This window comes from Eumetopias jubatus, unplaced genomic scaffold, assembly GCF_037043125.1.
Source record: "Eumetopias jubatus isolate StellerSeaLion01/CBP00866 unplaced genomic scaffold, mEumJub1_p1.0 scaffold_14, whole genome shotgun sequence".
Taxonomy (NCBI): domain Eukaryota; kingdom Metazoa; phylum Chordata; class Mammalia; order Carnivora; family Otariidae; genus Eumetopias; species Eumetopias jubatus.
This window is the reverse complement of record NW_028274820.1, coordinates 42,172,264-42,193,073: the sequence shown is the minus strand read 5'-3', so window position 1 is coordinate 42,193,073 and position 20,810 is coordinate 42,172,264. Positions and strand designations below refer to the sequence as shown.

Genomic DNA, 20,810 nt, shown 5'->3' with positions numbered 1-20,810 from the left:
TCTCCCTCCATGAGAAGAGAAGGGTAAGGGAGCAGGACACAAAGTGAAGTGGGAAAGGATGGAGCGGCTCTGGATGTACAGGTAGAAGATACTCAGAACAACCAACAACACTAGATAACATACCAAGTATCTGTCTTCCACTACAGACAGGGTGGTAAAGGAAATGTGCTCTGGGTTTTATACAGTTCTTGACGATTTAATGCAGACTGTTTGGCTAAATCCTTCAACTTCTCTGATTCTTAGTTTTATATTTGTAAAATGTGAATAGAAGACCTCCTTTCCCAGATTGTTCTCAAGTTTCAGACCTATTATGTAGATTAGGATACAGCAAAATCACAATTTGCTCAAGACTTTAGGGCAATAAGGAACCTTAGAACTTAGTCATCTACCTTCTTTGCTCTTGCCTGTCAATTACTAAGTGGTTCACTATGTGCTCTGTGTGGAATTTATATTCTTGGCAGTCGTAAACTAGTCGGGAGTATATCGTAGGGGGATAGCGAACCTGTGTACTCTATGAGCATTGACTGTAGTCTGATCTCAGTATGGCTTACACATTTTACTATTTATCAGTTTATTCTGGTGCTGATGTGACTAATAAAATACAAATTTACTTAAGAGTAGTATGAAGTCTTGATATCTTGTTGTTTTTGTTTTATTTTGTTTTTAATCATGGTGCTATGTTTTCTCTATCAAAGGAATACTAAAAACATACTATTTTGTGGGGTCGGGTCAAGAGAAACTTTTCTGTGATTCTAAAAGGAATCTTGTACTTAAAATGTTTAGGAACCACTAGTATATTTTGGCTTTGTGTATCAACTTGGTTTATATTTTGTCAAGAAATTTTAGGCCTTAGAAATTGGTTTCTGAGACCATCTCATTTATAATTGCACCCAAAATAATAAGACACCTAGGAATAAACCTAACCAAAGAGGTGAAACACCTCTTCTCTGAAAACTATAAAGCACTGATGAAAGAAATCAAAGATGACACATTAAAAAATGGAAAGATATTCCATGCTTATTGTTTGGAGGAACAAATGTTGTTAAAATGTCTATACTACACAGAGCAATCTACACATTTAATGCAATCCTTATCAAACTACCAATAGCATTTTTCACAGAACTAAAACAACCTTAAAATTTATATGGAACCACAAAAGACCCTGAATAGCAAAAACAATTTTGAAAAGGAAAAGCAAAGTTGAAGGCACCACAATTCTGGACTTCAAGTTACATTTCAAGGCTGTAGTAGTGAAAACAGTATGGTACTGGCACAAAAAAATAGACACATAGATCAACAGAACAGAATAGAAAGCCCAGAAACAAACCCCCAATTATTTGGTCAATTAATCTTCAACAAAGCAGGGAAGAATATTCAATGGGAAAAGTACAGTCTTTTCAACAAATGATGTTGGGAAAACTAGGCAGCAGCATGCAAAAGAAAGAAACTGGACTACTTTCTTACACTATACACAAAAATAAAATCAAAATGGATTAAAGGCCTAAATGAGAGATGTAAAACCATAAAGATCCTAGAAGAGAACACCAGCACTACTTTCTTTGACATAGGCCATAGCAACTTCTTTCAAGATAGGTCTCCTGAGGCAAGGGAAGCAAAAGCAAAAATAAACTATTTGGACTGCATCAAAATGAAAAGCTTCTGCACAGTAAAGGAAGCAATCAACCAAAGGCAACCTACAGAATGGGAGAAGATATTTGCAAATGATATATCCGTTAAAGGGGTTAGTATCCAAAATATATAAAGAACTTATACAACTCAACACCCAAAAACAAAATAATCCAGTTAAAAATGGGCAAGAGACATGAACAGACATTTCTCCAAAGAAGACATCCAGATAGCCAACAGACACATGAAAAGATGTTTGCCACTTACCATCAGGGAAATGCAAATCAAAACTACAAACCTCACACCTGTCAGAATGGCTAAAATCAACAACACAAGAAGCAACAGGTGTTGGCAAGGATATGGAGAAAAAGGAACACTCACGTACTATTGGTGGGAATGCAAACTGGTGCAGCCACTGTGGATAAGAGTATGGAGGTTCATCAAAAAGTTAAAAACAGAACTACCTTATGATCTAGCAGTCACACTACTGAGTATTCACCCAAAGAAAACAAGAATTCAAAGGGATACATACACTCCTATATTTATAGCAGCATTATTTATAATAGCCAAGATATGGAAGCAACTGTAGTGTCCATAGACTGATGAATGGATAGGAAAGATGTGGTATACATACAATGGAATACTATTCAGCCATAAAAAAGAATGGCATCTTGCTGTTTGCAATGACATGGATGGAGTTAGAGTATTATGCTAAGTGAGAGGGAAAGACCAGTATCATGTGATTTCACTCCTGTGTGGAATTTAAGAAACAAGGGAAAAAAATAAGTTGGAGAGACAAAGCAAGAAAGATTCTTAATTACAGAGAACAATTTGATGGTAACAGAGGGGAGGTGGGCAGGAGATTGGGGTAAGTAAATGGTAGGGATTAAGAAGTACACTTGTCATGATGAGCACGGGATGATGTATGGAAGTGTTGACTTACTATATTGTACACCTGAAATAACACTGTATGTTAACTAACTGGAATTAAAATAAAAACGTATATTAAAAAAAAAAGAAAAAAATTGGTTTCTGAGGACAACTCTTTCCCTGTATTGCATAACAGATTTGAGGACAGTACTGGTACTAGTTCAACGAAGCCTTTAAAATGGAGAGTTTTCCCTTTCAAACTCTCAGTGCAGATAATAAAAAGGAGAAAGATCTAATTTTAGGGTAATGCTCCAATATAGGAGTGGGGATGAAATCTGGAAAAGAAAATATATTTAATCCTGAATGTAAATCATTCATATTTAGCAAAAATAAGAGAGGCTATGTCAGCTCCTTGCTCTTCTGTCAGTGTCTCTGGTATTATCCAGCTCTTCTTGTCAAGCTAGTCCACAGGCAGAATATGATCAGAAGAGCATGTCCTGTGGATCCAGGCAAACCCAATTTCACATCTTGGATCTACAAGTATCAGGTGAGTGAATTTGGATAATTCTAACTGGCCTAATGTAAAAATATTCAGATTGCAAAGTTATTTTGAGTTTCAAAAAGACAGATTGATATTGTGGGGATGAAAAAAATTTCCTTCTTGGCTGCTATGGCTCTAAAGAATGATCATCACTTTAGGGCTTAGAATTTCAGGGCTGGAATGACCCTGGTAATCTCTCATTTCCATTCAAAGATGGAAACAAGAGAGGTTATAGGACATGCCTATGGTCATAGAAGTAGTTAGTGGTAAAATTCAGACTGGAACTCCATCCTTTCCTGAAAGTGACATTTGTCAATGACAAAATATGATGAGGAATTGAATTGAATTGAATAGAGGTTTGAGAATCTACCTGGTGATATCCATTGAGCTGATAATGAGACTCAAAAGGTGAAGTCAACACAACCAGGAAGGTGACAATCTAGTTGAAGGAGAATATAACCACATCACAAGTTTAATGATGATCCAACACAAAATACAAATACACTGAGCTGTATATCCAGAGGATGGATAAATTTAATTATGTCTGAGGTAGAAGACATAGTGAAATCTATCTCGTAGTTAATAAAAAGATGATATCCTTCCAGCTCTTCCCATCTCCCCCCTTATTTATTAATCGAACAGATACTTCTTTATCTACATCTAAGTATCAGATGCTCTCTTAGTAGTTATGGAGAAAAGTACAGGTTTCCCTGTTAGCTCAAAGTAGTGTTCCTGTGAAATATTTCATAGGCCAAAAGGACCAAAAATGAAGAAGCAGTTACCATGAATTTACATGGAGAATTTGTTTTCTCAGACCCCAAAAATAACCTCTCTTAGGCCTTTCTGATACCTTAGGACACATCCTGCTAATGAATGCACAAAATCAACAGAGATCAAACACAGATGCTCATAGGCACTGTTCAAAGCTATGGCACCTTGATGCTGAGTGTAGTTCTGGGGAAGGAACGCGGAGTGCCCTTCTTGCTGCTCCATCCATGGTGCCTCTGTAATGGCTGGCTGCAAAGTAAATACTGAACGCTATTTTCATTTCTCGCCTTTCCCCCTAAAAGCAAAAATCCTCTTTGGATTTCTTTCAGGTAGCAAAAACACATACCAATGTGGGTCTTTTGTAAAAGCAAAGTGGCATAACATGTACTTTAGTAAAGCAGGGGATACCTGTACTTAAAAACTTTGCAATTAAGGATATGAGGGAGATCTGCACTTGGTGAGGATTTCCCAAAAAACAAACCAAGTGCAGAAGACCCCCTAATTGGTCAGTACAGCAGCTAAGGTAACCCTAGCTGTCAGTGGGGCACCTGGCTACACCTCTGAGGCTTTCCTTCATCAGGCGCACTAACACTTTAAGGAGCGGGAAGGGAGCAGTTCTTCCTTGCTCCCCGCTCCTCCTCCGCGCCGCCAAGGTCTGCATTGTGGGCCACGCCCCTGCGCGCTGGTTGGTCCTCACAGACATGATGAAACTTCCCGCTGGCATTACAGGAGCTAGGCCGGTATAAAGTCAGAGGAGGCCCGCCGCCCCACCCGCAATCTGCAGCCCCTACCTGGCGTCTTCCCTCGGTTCCATCCATCCGAGCCCAGGTAAGCCAGGCTCTACTGCCCAGCGCAGCGTGCCCGGGGGCCGCCCCTGGGGGCAGGGGAAGAGGGAGGAGGAGGCAGAGGAGGAGGAGGAGGAGGAGGTGGCGGCGGAGGTGGCGGCGGCGCGGCAGCGGTGGCGTTGCGGCGGCGGTGGCGCTGCAGCCTTGCCAGCACACTGGTGGGCAGAAGCGGCTGCAGGCGGCCAGCTGGCTCTGCGGCTCCTGCCGGTAAAGGGGGCGGGGCCGATTGTTGCGCATCGGGGAGCAAGGTGGGAGGAGAGACCTAGGGTCTAGGTCTTCGGACGGAGGGATCAAGTGAAAGACCGAGGCGAGGCCGGGCTGTGACCCACTTTGGCCCCTGTAAATTTTACAATTTTTTATTATATTTCGTGGAAGCCTGTGGAAATTTTCGCAGTTCGGCGGCCCTGCGGTGGACTGGCCAGAGGGTGCACGTAGCTGGGGTGCAGTCGGAGTTTCGGGTCGCACAGTCGCTTGGTCCCGATCTCCCGCCTGTCGGGCAAAGCCTAAGGGTCTGTACTTAGCCCCTCACCTCTGGCTCCCCCCACCTTTTGGCTCCCCTCTCCTCCCCCTGCCCCCCTCCCCCCGAGATTGCGAGACTCAACAAGTGACTTGATGAACAAACCCTGCCTATAAGAGATCTGTTCAGGGCGACAGGCGGAGTGGTATGGAAAAAAGCAAAAGAACTAACATTTCTTTCTCAGTGGATAACTATTCCGTGGGGCTGGTTTCAGATTAATGTTACTATTTTGAATAAAAGGACAGTTTTCTGCTGGTCCCTTGGCCTACATTATTTCTTCATGGGCCATTGTCCTGGGTGCCTTGACTAACAAAAAGCACTCATAACTCTTTTTTCCTTGATTGACCGCATTACTATAAGATTAATTAAAAGTAACTTAGGTCTTGAACCTGTCCAGGACTTGGTTGCTGATACCTTAATGTAAAAATAAAACAACATGGTGAAGTTTTTAGTTGGTAAGCAGCCATCGAAATCGAATGCACGGAAGTAGCACTGTCCAATTCAGTCCACCTGTAACTATTGAGAACTTCAAATGCTGACTAGTCCGAATTAAGGTGTGGTGTAAGTGTAAAACACCAGATGTTGACAATTTAATAGAGAAAGGCAATGCAAAGTATTTTGTCAATAATTTTTTAAACTGATTACTGTTGAAATACATTTTTTGGTACATTGTGTTAAAATACATTTACAGTTATCTGTCCTTTTTCTCTTTACTTTTTTAATGGGGCTACTAATTTTTTTTTAAAATTCCACATTTAGCTTACATTTCTGCTGGACAGCACTCTTCTAGAAGTTTATGAGGAAATACAGAAAATTACAGGGAGCAGGTAATAGCAGTAGGAGAAAGCATTTCAAGTAGGACCTTTGCAAGTAAGCCTGATTCCAACAAAAATAGGTAACAGTTTTAACTTGCTTTTTCCTGCTGGAGAAGTTAAGTGTGCTTCACTAATGTGTGTTCCCCTTCTTTCCCCTCTATTTTAGTGCTTAGGGTGTGTTCCTTATAGTAGGCTTAATAATGGGATTCACTAATCCGCATTAGGAAGACTTAGGTAAATGATTCACTAATGATCTCTTGTGATTTTCGAAGCACTTTCTCAGCCCATTTTTAACTGGTATAGAGGAACCGTACATGGCTTATTTGTAGCAATCTCACTTCAATCTAAGTGTATTTCCCCCCTATATCTCAAATATCTCATTAGAGGCTATTTGGCCGGGTACATGGAAGGGACTGCATAGGACATGTGCTACTTGAATTCCAAGTTGTTTGAGTCACTATTATTTTTGGTTAGTTTGATGTGGTCTCATTAAAAAGCTAAACAAAGCTTTCGTTCATTTAGATACAAACCCCCTCAGAGGATTACTCAGAGTGATTGGTGTAACTTGTATATATTTTCTTGATGATTTTTGTCGCAAATTAGGCATTTGCTGCAAATTTGCACTTTAAAATACCCAAATAAGTTTCTAAGTTTGAGATATTTTGGTAAAATAACTGTTTTGAGCTGGCAGCATCCAAATAAAACAGCTCTTTATTTCACAGTTGAGCATATGAAATTGCAAGGTAACATTCATAGGAATTGTTTGCTTCTTGGCCTATAGGGATGGCCAAATTGTTCTACAGAGATGTTGTTGCCGTTTATGTCCCACCCACTTTGCTTTCTTATGAACCAAGGCAACTTTGAGACAAAAATATTTTAGAACATTTTTGTCATTTAGGACATTTGGATGGCAAACATTATGTATTTCTGTCAACGTAAAATGTTTTTTTATTATACAGCCAAGATATCTGGTATCAGATAACATGCCTTTCTTTTTTCTCTTTAGAATTTCTTTCATCACGTTTGAATAAATCACTTAAAGGTAAGCGAGAAGTTGTGAAATGCTTATAATAGCTGTGTATCTTAACATAACACCTGAACAGTATGTATGATCTTTTTTACCCGCTAGTCTCGATGTGCAGTTACTACAGGTAGAGACAGGACGTTTAATTGTCAAAGAGACCCAAGTGGGGACTGTAATAGTAATATGGGGAGTCTCTTGGATTTTTGAGGGCTTCTGAGGTCCTGAGATGAAGAGTGGGACAGGGATCTCTCACTAGGTTGGAGCCAGCCTGCATCTGTTATCTGTCTCTTGGAAGTAAACCTCGAATGCGACCCGACTCCCTCCAGCTCTAGCTAGCCAAATCCCAAGGTGGGAGAAATGCCGACTTTGACAAGGTGCCAAACTGCTACCACTGGCTAGATGGAAAGGTCATGCATCTTTTCTCAATACTTGTACGTGAATTAAATCATTCTCAACTCCTATGTGCCTGCCAACCTAATGGAAAATTGCTGTGGACAAGATAGTTTAAATGTCAGTCTTTGAAGTGGATTATACCAGTTTTTGGAGTCAAGATTTAATACAGACTTGGATGGGTATTAAATATTTAACAGGCCTGCTCTTTTCTCCATAGAAAGCTCATAGCTCCATTGCACGATGTGCGGGATTTGGGCCCTCTTTGGTAGTGATGACTGCCTTTCAGTGCAGTGTCTGAGTGCTATGAAGATTGCACACAGGGGTCCAGATGCATTTCGTTTTGAGAATGTCAATGGATACACCAACTGCTGCTTTGGATTTCATCGGTTGGCAGTGGTTGACCAGCTGTTTGGAATGCAGCCAATTCGAGTAAAGAAATATCCTTATTTGTGGCTCTGTTACAACGGTGAAATCTACAACCACAAGAAGGTAAATAAAACAAAACCAGAAGGTATCTGGATGTGATTAAACCTCAGAGCTAGTTGGTTATAATTTTTATATATTTTGTATAAAGTTTTTTACTTCTCAAACTGTTTCCATGTTCATTATCTCATTTGCTCCAGTTATAAAGATGATGCACTGATGCACAAAGAGGTCAAATGAGCTGGTCACAAAAAAAAAAAAAAAAAGAAAAGAAAAAGAAAAAACGAGGATTACAATTCTTTAACTCTCAGCATTTTTTTTTCTATTATGAATTTGAATATTAATTAGAGCCCGTGTTTGGTGTTGGGGATACAATAGTAAGTATGAGAGGTAGGTCTGCACTCTGATGGAGCTTATTACATTAAAAATCGAAGACAAAAAGAAAATCCTTATACATATGATAAATATTCTGAAAAAATGGTTGATATGGGAGATCCAGTGTCAGTAAGCGTGGTCAGAGAAGGCCTCTGGAGGAACTGACACTTGAACCGAGACCTAATGGACTGTGATAACCAGCGGGGCTGGGAAGAACTTTTCATGCAGAGGGAATAGCATGTATAGAAGCCTGAGGCAGGAAGCAGCCCTGGGATTGTCAGATGTGAACAAGGGGTAAGGTGGGCAAGGTGGGGCTGGGAGGGTGGGCAGAACCTGATCAAGCAGGACTTAGTAAGGAATTGGTAAGATGGTGTTGGAATATCATTCTAAGAGCTGTGAGACTGGAGGATTTTAGGGCAGGTATAGAGTTTAATAGTTTGGAGGTCATGATACTTGTAGCTTTTATACAATGCTGCCCTTACGATATGTATTGCGTCTGCATACTGCACTTAAACAGAACCACAAGAAAGAAGGATGGCCAAATGCAATGGAGTGTAAGAAGTGATTTTCTAGCAGCATTAAATTTGGAACAGCTTTCTAATCTGGGGAAGCTTACTCAGGGTGAGAGTGGTGAGAGGGTGGAAATTCTGACCCCAGGAAGCCACATTGGCTAAGAGCCTTCCAATCTGGAATCATTTGGCTAGTGTTTCATACATTTTTTTAATCTAAAATTTCCAAGTAATTTTTTGTTTGCCACCCTCCTCCACCGCTTTTAATTTTGAAAATTTCAAACATATTAAAAAAACACAAAACAATGAGAACCTAGATTGTATAACTGTTAATGTTTTGCCATATTTGCTTTATTTTTCTCTTTCTGTATATACACCTAGGCATTCAATTTTTTGGCTGAATCATTTTAGTATACTACAGATATTGTTACACTTTACTCCTAAATATATAAGCAGTTATCTCTTAAAAATTAGGGCATTCCTCTACCTAACGCCAATACTGTTAAACCTAAGAATCAGTAATACCATTTAATACTCAGTTCATATTAAATTTCTGCAAGTGTGCCAAGAATATCTTTTTTTGGGGGGGGGGGAGAGGGAGAAGAGGGGAGGGGCAGAGGCAGAGGGAGGGAGAGAATCTTAAGCAGACTCCATGCCCAGTGAGGAACCCCACATGGGGCTTGATCTCAGGACCCTGACATCATGACATGAGCTGAAATCAAGAGTCCAGATGCTTAACCCACTGAGTCTCCAGGCGCCCCTGCCAAGAATATCTTTATAGCTGCTTTGTTTTTTTTTGAAGCCAGATATTGCTCACACTTCATACATTTAGTTGTTATGTTTCTTGGTGTTTTTTGAGTCTTGCTATGTCATGTCAATCATTCATGGGTAGGGATTTATATTCTAGTCACCCTTTGGACATTACTATATCTGGATGATGGCTTTTGCCATTGTTGTCTGCTTTTAGGAATACTCTTAATAATAGGCTTCTCATTTGAGAAGTTTTTATAGATATTCAGCAGATTCCTTTCATATATTTTTTAAGGGCATATTATTATACACAGGCATCATTTTTCTAGGTACTTGGAGATGAAATGGTGAGCAGGAAAAATAAGAATGGATTTCACACTAGTGAGAGTACAGGAAGCGAACAGTTAAGACTTTTTTCTTACTAAGCCAAGTTAGTACCATATACACATGAATGCTGGGTTGGATTATGGCAATATTAACATGACTTTCACCTTAAATGACATAGGAAATACCTTGTTTTACTTGAACAACATTGCTGCTTTTATGTATTTTATTTAAAAGTTAGAAAATGGTAACTATTTCAAAAGTATTTTTATTCTAAATTAGTCATATATGTTGTATTTTCAAAAGCATAGATGTTCCATTGCTTCTACCAATCATCTAAGCTTATGCAGCGTGGGCAGCCAGAAATGTGCCGAGAGAGGAGGATGGCCATTTTAGGTTTATATAAAGTCCCCTGCAACATAAACTTCAAAGCCCCTCCTTTTTTTTTTTTTTTTAACTAATAAAAGACAACTGCAGGTTTGCTGGGCATGAAGGAAGAATAGACGAAGGAGGGGAGGAATCTGAGGCAAGGCTGGGGCAGAGAGGAGTGTCTCTGCAGGGAGCATCAGGGGCTTCCAACCAGTGAGTCAGAGGGCAGTGTGATTTCTGGATGGGGGCAAGAAACAGGGGTTTTTCTCTCAGTGCAGCTTTTACCCGTGTGGTTTCAGGGGAGTGGAAAGTGGTACGTGGGACTCATTAACCAATAACTTACCTGCAGGGTTTAGGTAAGGAGAAGTGCTCACTTGGTGGCAGTGGAGGATAGATTGGGGAAGCTGTTGCTCACTGAAATCACTGAATGCTGGGGTATATTCATCCTTCAGACGCCTCAACCCGGAAGGGTCAGCAGAAGACTGCTTCTAAACCCCACCTGCTAGTGCCAGGATCTCCCCTGATGGTATCTCAGAGTAGGGAGAGGGGAACAGGAAGTGGCTCTGTAGTCACTGGAGGCAGCTAACCGCCATTTTGGGGGGAAGTTCTGTGAGGGCTTATAGACAGAAGTTTCACAGATCATAGAGTGTGATTGTGAAGGGTGTTTATAGGTCATACGTATACAAACATGGATTTACTTTTTGAATTTTAGAAATATGTTTTAAATATTTAAACGTACCCAGGATTTCCACCTCATTTTGTTAATGTGAACCTCTTCTCTCTCCACGATCAGCTAAAAATATGAGTAAGTTCACAGAAAGAGCAACTCCAAGGACTTATCACCCTCACAGTTGGCAGTGTGATGGAGAGCCACAGAGTCGGGGTGTCATGTAATCTAACCCTCTCCCTCTGCACTCGGTGTGGTCATGACTGTCACTGTGCTGTGCCTTTGGGACATGTGGGCTACTAACGCTCCCCTGTCATTTTGTCTCTCAGTGGGAAGTAGCTTTAATGCCACTGAAGTGGTAGGAGGACTCAGTATTGCGGTCCTCCCTGGGGGCCAGTAGCTTTGTTTAGACCATGTGTCTTTATCATTGTGATGGAATCATTCATTTTGGGGGAACAGTACCAACTATGTCCTTTTTTTTTTTAAAGATTTTATTTATTTACTTGACAGGGAGGGAGAGAGAGCACAAGTCCGGGAAGGGGGGAGCAGCTGAGGGAGAGGGAGAAGCAGATGCCCTGCTTAGAAGGGAGCCCAACATGGGGCTCCATCCCAGGACCCAGGATCATGACCTGAGCTGAAAGCAGATGCTAACTGACTGAGCCACCCAGGCGCCCCTGTATTTGTCCTTTTGCTTTCCATTTTCATAGGCAGGTCTTTGAGACTGAACTGGAACAACCTTAGCTGATACTATATTCCCAAGTCAAAATATTACAGTGTGGAAGCACATTTTTAGTGTCATGGCAACTGGGGGCAACCTTTTGGCTTCACTTACATACAGATGTAAATATATATGTATTTAGACATAGCACATATATAAAGTACATTTCTGTCTACACATGACTGGATACATTGCATTTATGAGAATGCAACTAAAATTTTCATGGGGTTAGCTTTATGTTATAAAGAATTTGCAGAATTGTGACTTTAAACAAGTTATATTTTGATAATGCCATGATTCTTCTAAAAAATCACTGAAGTGCATGCTTATAGAACATAGAAATATTGAACCAACTTTGCAATGAAAAACTATTAATGAGTGAACACAGATTCTAACATGTTTATTTTGCTATTGTTTTTAAAAGATGCAACAACATTTTGAATTTGAATACCAGACCAAAGTGGATGGTGAGATAATCCTTCATCTATATGACAAAGGAGGAATCGAGCAAACAGTTTGTATGTTGGATGGGGTATTTGCATTTATTTTACTGGATACTGCCAATAAGAAAGTGTTCCTGGGCAGAGATACTTATGGAGTCAGGCCTTTGTTTAAAGCCATGACGGAAGATGGATTTTTGGCCGTGTGTTCAGAAGCTAAAGGTAATGATAGAACTTTTCTTTAGGTTTTCATTATTGCTCTGGTTTTGTGTTTTCCTCTAGATCATATTTGCACATCCCATGGTGGGCAATCCAAAAGTTTTCAAGTGACTGTTTTTCAGTGCTTTTAGAATAATGTCTCTAAAACTAATCTGTTCATGGGATTCCCTGGTTAAAACTTTTTAATTACTCCTCATCCCCCATAGGGGTTGTATGGCTCTGTTGAGGTCTGCTAGCTCAGTGATCCATTTGTGATGGGATCTGGGTCCAATCTGGTCTTTGAATTCAGTATGACAGATTATGGGGCTGACAGACTCAAATTGTAAATCATAATGAGCATTTAGATAGGCTGTTCCTATTTACAGTGTAACAATGATTTTGAATCAAAGATCATGGTGGCGTCAGGTTGGTTACTCTGTGAAAACTTAGGAGATTTAGATTATACTATTAACACACAGTATATAATAACTAGTTAAGGGGTAGATGCCTGACTTCTTAATGTCCGACTTTAAAGTACCTCATAGTGGATCATTTTGCTTGCCAAAGGTCCAGGAACCATGGCTGTTTTCTTTTCTTTCTTTTTTTTTTTTTTAAAGATTTTATTTATTTATTTGACAGAGAGAGACAGCGAGAGCAGGAACACAAGCAGGGGGAGTGGGAGAGGGAGAAGCAGGCTTCCTGCTGAGCAGGGAGCCCGATGTGGGACTCGATCCCAGGACCCTGGGATCATGACCTGAGCCGAAGGCAGACGCTGAACGACTGAGCCACCCAGGCGCCCCCATGGCTGTTTTCTTAAAATACCTCAGTCAAAGAAGTGACTGCCAGGATATTGTAAAATGAATAATTTCAATTCCATCTCCTTGCTTAATGTATCATTTCTTTTTATATTTAATTTATTATAGAAAATAGATTTTCTTGATCTGAAATTTCAGCTAGGGAGAAGAAATTGAACATTGGAGATTTTCCTATTGCTTTGAACTACTAGAAATCAGTGTAGTCTTTCTATACATCTCTGTGCCACTGTGACCTCTAGTAAGTAGATAATAGCATTGGGGTTAATTTTTCCCTATTTTGCTGATATAATGGATATGTGTTTATATTAAAAAGGGAAAATAAACAGGAATTTAGAGGATGGTAAGTTAATTGTGAAAGTTAGTGTGAATTGTATCTTGAGTTAAAGTATCTTTTCCAATTTGTAGGTCTTGTTAATCTGAAGCACTCCACGACTCCTTTTTTAAAAGTGGAGCCATTTCTCCCAGGACACTATGAAGTTTTGGATTTAAAGCCAAATGGCAAAGTGGCCTCTGTGGAAATGGTCAAATATCATCACTGTAGAGATGAGCCTCTGCATGCCCTCTACGACAATGTGGAGAAACTGTTTCCAGGTACTAAAGCAAGTGCCCACCCACCTATTCCCCACCCTTCTCCCCCAAAGGAAAAAAAAATGATACTTCTCATGTCACTGGAATGGTTCAGGTCTGAAGAGCTATTTCCTATTTAATTTGGAGGTGGCGCATTGGGATTTGGCAAAGTCCATGGTTGAGAACATATCATAATAGATAGAGATGATTGTGTACCTCGTTTCAGTAGATAATTCAACCCAAGATTTTCTGGAACTGCTTATGTGTTATAGGTTTTGAGATAGAAACTGTGAAGAACAACCTCCGGATCCTTTTTGATAATGCCATTAAGAAACGCTTGATGACAGACAGAAGGATTGGCTGCCTTTTATCAGGTGAAGGCTGTTAAAAAGCCTGATTATATTTAATGCATATTTAAGTAAATGATTTGTAGCTATCCCTGAGGTTTTGACTATAAAATATTTATAATTTAATCTTTCTCTCCATTAGAGGATGAAAATGTTTTCTGTAAGCTGTATTCAGTATTCACAGTAATATACAATGTCTGGTTACATTATAATTGGGATGAGTGAGTTAATAAACATTCTTTAGAATAGTGTCTAGTGATTTTTTTTTTTTTTTTAACCAATTCAAATACTGCAACCATTATCTCGGGTTATATATGCTAGATTTTTTCTTGGATTAAAGTTGATTTTCAGTTTATAAAACTTGGGGATTTTAAATGGTAAAACTAATCTTGGACCTTAACAGGATTTTAAATCCTTACCTGTTCCTCTCGATGTAAGGCGCATAACCAGTATACTTCCGGTCTTGCTCACAGGGGGCTTAGATTCCAGTTTGGTTGCCGCCACCCTGTTAAAGCAGCTAAAAGAGGCCCATGTCCAGTACCCTCTCCAGACATTTGCAATTGGCATGGAAGATAGTACTGATTTACTAGCTGCTAGAAAGGTAAGACACTATCTCTGTCCATTATGTAATTAAGACAGACGTATTAGAATAAAAATCAAGCCAATAATTAATGATTCTATGCTTATGTTCCTGTATTGACTCAAGTAATTATTTTAAATTAAATATATTAAAATGGAATGAAATTCCTGTTGAATATCAGCTGTGTTGTACGCTGTCCTCTGGATACTTCTACCAAAGCCCGTGCAGTCGTCATAAAAACCCTATGATAATAATTCTTTTTGAACATAAGGGCATGGTATAGTGGTTACAACTGCATGCTTTGGAGCCTGACTGCTGTTTTCAAATCCTACCTCCACCATGTAATTCCTCATTTATGTAATGGGAGTAATAGTAATAGTAGTAATAGTAATGGGATAGTTTTTTGGTGAAAATGATATAATTCATATAAAGTGCCTAGGCTAAAACACAGCAGGTAGTAAGTACCCTGTAAACATTAGCTGTTACTTTTTTTTGCAAAGCACCGTGTGTTAGGATTATGGGCAGAGGGGACCTTGTACATATATATTCAGTGTTCAGGAGACCTTGTTCCTACTCTGGAAGAACTTAGTAGAATGAAGGAGAAAGAGCTAGAGTGCAGTCTCAAAGCAAGCTGGTCAATGCTGAAAGAATCCAAAATAGCCAAAGAATAAAGAAGGAGGGGGGCGACATTTCCTTTAGGAATAATATCCTGAATGTAACGTAAAACATTACTGGAGGGCCAATAGGGGACCAAGGTTAAGTGGGGCCCTGTTGGACTAGAGAGAGAGGAGGTGGGGAACTTAGGGGTATAGGGCGCACACTAACTGGGAGCCTGTGGACAGTTAGGTTGAAGTGTTGGAGTGGGAAGAGCTGATGGGCTGTGTACTTCTTAGTTGAGTCCCGGCAGAGACTAGGGGAGGCCAGGAAACCTGACTGGGGGTGCTGTGTGTGTGGTGACCTGGAGAATCATTTCCTCTTATTTTGCCCAGTTTGTTTTTCACTGTTGTTAACTTACACTGCGTTGTGAACTACTGTCATGTTTCCTTCTCAAAGGCAGTTCTTTTCTTTAAATCACAAGTATGTGGATGTTTCTTAAATAATCAGGTGGCAAATCACATTGGGAGTGAACACCATGAAGTCCTCTTTAATTCTGAGGAAGGCATTCAGGTCTTGGATGAAGTCATATTTTCCTTGGAAACTTACGATATTACAACAGTTCGTGCTTCAGTAGGTAAGGTATTTTATGATATCAGAAACATTTTTAATACTAAAAAAAGTATAAGGGTTAAAAGATTATTTCAAACAACAGTTTCAAAAACAATACTTAGGAATAAATGCACATAAGATTCCTAGGTCAGCAGTATTTTAAGACAAGACCATTTAAGAATTCCCCCAACCTGTTTTGGAGGGAGAGGAATAAATACATAAACTTCCACATTTATGGTATCATTACAGACGATCCTTTACTTACCAGGGTTCCACTTAAATAATTTCTGACTTTATGATGGTGTGAAAGCAATATGCTTTCAGTAGAAACCGTACTTTGACTTTTGAATTTGGATCTTTTCCCGGGCTAGTGCCATGCGGAGGATACTCTCTCCTGAGGCTGGGCAGTGGTAGTGAGCCGCAGCTCCCAGTCAGCCAGGTGATCACAAGGTTCAACAACTGAAACACTTACAACCGCTCCATACACACACTCCCATCTACTGGTTTTCATTCTTAGGACAGTATCAACAAATTACATGAAATATTCAATATGCTATTTGTGTTAGGTGATTCTGCCCAACTGTAGGCTAATGTAAGAGTTCTGAGCATACCTGAGGTAGGCGAGGCTAAGCTGTGACATTCAGTAGGTTAGGTGAATTAAATGCATTTTTTATGTTTTCAACTTAAGTGGGTTTATCAGGACATAAATCAAGGGAGATCTGTATTTCCATTTCTCCAAAGAGTAGATGCATATTTTCTGCACTTCTCCCTGCCCCACCAATTTCTCTGCATATAGTTTCTTGGGCTATATAAGGAAATAGATCTGTGTTGTAACCAATTTCTGTGAGGAATACTCATTTTCCATGTATTTTGGTAACTATTCCATCATAGGACTTATCAGTCAGTAACTGTTAGTGCCCGGCAAGCAATACTAGTTTTGTCCTGTGGATATACACTGAAATCAGAAGTACACTCCAAATCAGACTGAACCAGTGTTGATGAGTCTCTAACATGCTACTGGCTTAGCTAGGCCTCTCTCTTAAACAGACTCAGAGTCTGATAAGCCTCCATTGCAAAGTTTAGAGCATGAGAATAGTATCACAGGGCTGATATTGCCCTCAAGGGAACAAAAATTTGTTCTTGGAGGGTAACAAAATCTTAGGTATTACAGTGGTCAGTGGTCCTCCAAAGGGCCACAGTATATCCACAGATACATAGTATATCTGGCACTAATATTTCATGGAGAGGGCAATTAGAAAAAAAAGTCTTAAAAAGTTTCCCTCGGTTGGCGATCATGAAAAAAAATGGTAAAGAACAAATACTGGTTTACAGGGATGGGCAGCCACAACCAATGGATATCTTTTAATAATTTACATAGTATTCTTAACCATATGTGAAATTTGGTGGATGGGGAGTGTTAGAAAAAAAAAATCAAAACTAAACAACCCAAACTCCCCACTCCTATTATTTTTGTAGAATGATACTGGTATGAAAGTTAGGAATTTTTTTTTTTTTTTAGATATTTGTCATTGTTCAGTTTTAACAGAGTTTTAAGGTGGACATTCTTGGTCTAAAAACACTACAATTTTAAAATCTGTGTAGAAAATTCTGGCATGATTTTGGGCTATTCCATTGAAACAGTACAACTTGCTAGATTAGGTACATTAAAATGGCTTAGAGATAAAAGGTCATTATTTTGGAAACTGCTTTATTAATACAGAGTTCAATCCATGTAAAACTCAGTAGCTTCCAAAAGCCAAACAAAAGGTAGAGAGTTATGTTGACATGAACAATTTCTGTCTCTTCCAAGGTATGTACTTAGTTTCCAAGTACATTCGGAAGAACACAGATAGCGTGGTGATCTTCTCCGGAGAAGGCTCAGATGAGCTGACGCAGGGTTACATATATTTTCACAAGGTAAGCATTCTGAAATGGAGGGACGTTGGTGCTAGGCTAGGAAAAGTGAACTATTTGACTACTTGCTGTCCTCTCTTGTCACTATAGCCCTAACGCTTGAGTGTCTATCACAAGACACATCTATCACAAGACACATCACAGTAGATGAGGAAACCAGATCGTGTCTGCTCTGTATTCCTTTTGGGGGAGAAAGAAGTCTTCCTGGTGTCACATAATCTGCATTCTTCAGAGCCAGTTGAGCATGAGAATCGCACTTCTGATATTTCTTACTGTCCTGTGAGGCAGCATGGTTATTGCCCACGGTGTCCATTTTATTGCCTGACACTAACCGTTGGGTGTGAAGGGAGACCTGGTGTAGCACACAGGGACTCCCTTGTGTAGCTTTTTGTCTTACCCGCCCTTAGAGTGGGAATGTGGGAAAGACTGAGAAATAAAAACCGTTCTGTGTGCCCAAAGCAAAGCTGTTGGTTTATTTGTAACTTCACCTGTTTGTTTGTAAAACAGGCTCCTTCTCCTGAAAAAGCCGAGGAGGAGAGTGAGAGGCTTCTGAAGGAACTCTACTTGTTCGATGTGCTCCGGGCAGATCGCACCACTGCTGCCCACGGGTAACCCATTAGTTTCATATACAATCGTAAAGATAGCCTCAAAAATCATAAAGCTCAACGGCTGATTATTTCTGTCAGTTGGTTATATGTTGCAAAGTATGACTTTTTAGAGAAAACAAAGCTCGTCTCCTTCCAAGTGCTGCTGTGGTTCTGATGAGGGGACTGTCGGTTTAGACTGACTTTCTGTCTTTAAACACAGCGCCACTCTGCTGCCATCAGAACTGAGAAGGAAGGCAGATGCAGCTCTTTTTAAGACTTCTTAAGTAAAGATTATACAGCCCCACGAACCAAGTGTTGAGTGCCTGTCATCCCTGTTGGAGCCTGTGGTGACCGTGGGTGGGCACGGGACCATGAAAATCAAGAGTTTGGATTCTGTGAGACCATTTCTGGATGCCTGAAGTTGTCACTTTTTAGCTAGTCATATTGGAGGATTCAAGATGCTTCCTGTGCATGATAGACATCCGACATCAAATGTTTTAGTTGCTTCTACCAAATCACACTTAGATTGGGAAATAATAGAAGATGGATGGGATAATAACCATGGATTCAGTTCATTCCCCACACCATTTGTCTTAACCAGAGTCACCAGGATTCAGGAAACATGATGCGGCCTTTGATGAAACACTGTGGATCAGTGGTTTATATTGAATGTTATATGTAAATTAGTCATTTAGTAGTCAACAATTTTGAATTCTTACGGTTTTTAATAAGACGAGAGATGGGCTCACCTGGAAAAGACTTTGAAACAGAAAGGTATAGGAAAAGTACATTCTCAGTGGTCAGGTCACTCATGATTCTTGCCTTTTTCTGCTTTTTGAGATGTGCATTTTAATTGTTTGTAGAAGGGAAAGTAAAATTATTTGGCAGTTTGTCTCACTCCCTAGATAGTAAACATCCTTTTTGAATGAGGATTTTGTGTTCATGCAGTAGTGTAGGATAATCCAGAGGACTGCAAAGATGACTTTATCATCTTAACATTACTTAGAGGCTGGCTGAATTGCTAAGAAACTCTCAGGGAGAATCTCAATGGACAGGCACTAAATATCCATTTTGATTTGGATTTTCTTTTCCCATTTAAGCCTTGAATTGAGAGTCCCCTTCCTGGATCATCGATTTTCTTCCTATTACTTGTCTCTGCCCCCAGATATGAGAACTCCCAAGGTAGGTGAATCAATTCAAGATAAAAAATATCTTGATATTGAATATATTTGGAACTTTTACTGACATTCCTTTGTTTTCATGTCAGAATGGGATAGAAAAACATCTCCTGAGAGAGACCTTTGAGGACTCCAACCTGATACCTAAAGACATTCTCTGGCGGCCAAAAGAAGCCTTCAGTGATGGAATAACCTCAGTTAAGAATTCCTGGTTTAGGATTTTACAGGAATATATTGAACATCAGGTATAATGTCATTAAAAAATTTTCTGGAATAGGACAATGTGTACATAGAGTTGTAATCGCTTTTCATTTTGTGTTTAGTTTAAATGTTTTCTGTGTTGGAGAAATTCTTGGTAAATAATACTTTTGTAAGAATTTCTTAAGATTTAAATAGCATGAAGGATTATGTAGTAGCATCTAGAATGGAGAGGGCAAGGGAGGAGACTTACCCATCAACACTGACCTTCATTTACCACCTTATTGGGTACCGGCTGGGGGCCAGACATTATTAGGCATAAAAGAATAGAACACTCAGAGCCACCATCTAGTAGAGATATTCACAAAAATGTTCCTTAAAAGTCACTGCAGCTGTGTATATTATGGCATTTTAGCATTTTCTATGTGAAGGGTGATTCAAAGGATCTCTTGGACAGTTTACAGTCAAGCCTTTCCATAATCTTTGGTTGTTATTGTGAAACTACATTAAATGCAAGGGTTTCTAGGCCATTTAAAAAACCATTTTGCTTTTATGCTCTTCCAGGTTGATGATGCAATGATGGCAGCAGCGGCCCAAAAATTTCCCTTCAACACTCCTAAAACTAAAGAGGGCTATTACTACCGTCAAATCTTTGAACGCCACTACCCGGGCCGGGCTGACTGGCTGACCCATTACTGGATGCCGAGGTGGATCAACGCCACTGACCCTTCAGCCCGCACTCTGGCCCATTACAAGGCCGCTGCCAAAGCCTAGGGCCGTCTGCGCAAGTCAGTGCAAGGAAACATTCCTCTTGCAGAGAGCAGGGGGCTGGGGGGCAGAAGGGGAGCAGTGAGCGTCAGCCACTCAGGCTCGTTGGGCCTGAAAAAAAATAAAAGTCTTAAATCGGAACCATTGCTGTAGTCACTTCTGTTCACACAGCCCCTTCATTAGAGGTAACTGGAAACTGAGCGGCTTTCACTGTTTCCCCATAAGGTAGAGAATGAGCCCAAGAAAGGGGGAAGCAGGGTGACGTTTGCGGGCACTCACAGGTGCTGTCAGGCCGCTTTAGAAGCCTTGGGCCTCGTGCCAATGTGGCTCCCTGCCCGTCCTGGCCTCCTCTTCGTGTGGCTGCCTCCCAGCTTCCCTCTCGGTGCTTTCTATTTCCCAGTAGCTGGCCAGACCGCCTCCACCGTGCCGAGGCCATCACAGATGGCCAGGACAGCTCTGTTTGACTAAATAGCAATTC

The 20,810-nt window shown here is 40.2% G+C and overlaps 1 protein-coding gene across 9 annotated transcripts in view; it reads left to right on the top strand.

The window, feature by feature from the left end:
- Positions 1-20,473, top strand: part of ASNS (asparagine synthetase (glutamine-hydrolyzing)) — a 163,157-nt gene extending 142,684 nt beyond the window's left edge. For 2 of the 9 annotated variants that reach the window (XM_028119072.2, XM_088018706.1), the window contains 13 exons: positions 4,535-4,633; positions 6,989-7,024; positions 7,617-7,888; positions 11,959-12,196; positions 13,393-13,578; positions 13,827-13,928; positions 14,375-14,502; positions 15,586-15,712; positions 17,498-17,604; positions 18,109-18,209; positions 19,289-19,370; positions 19,456-19,611; positions 20,129-20,473. In XM_028119072.2, coding sequence (XP_027974873.1) covers positions 7,640-7,888; positions 11,959-12,196; positions 13,393-13,578; positions 13,827-13,928; positions 14,375-14,502; positions 15,586-15,712; positions 17,498-17,604; positions 18,109-18,209; positions 19,289-19,370; positions 19,456-19,611; positions 20,129-20,338 — 1,686 coding nt within the window. In that variant the 5' untranslated portion in view covers positions 4,535-4,633; positions 6,989-7,024; positions 7,617-7,639 and the 3' untranslated portion in view covers positions 20,339-20,473. Of the gene's footprint in view, positions 1-1,101; positions 4,634-5,926; positions 5,995-6,988; positions 7,025-7,616; positions 7,889-8,022; positions 8,213-11,958; positions 12,197-13,392; positions 13,579-13,826; positions 13,929-14,374; positions 14,503-15,585; positions 15,713-17,497; positions 17,605-18,108; positions 18,210-19,288; positions 19,371-19,455; positions 19,612-20,128 lie in introns of those variants that run through there. The other 7 variants (XM_028119065.2, XM_088018705.1, XM_088018707.1 and 4 more) reach the window with 6 other exon arrangements.
- Positions 20,474-20,810: the final 337 nt, after the last annotated feature.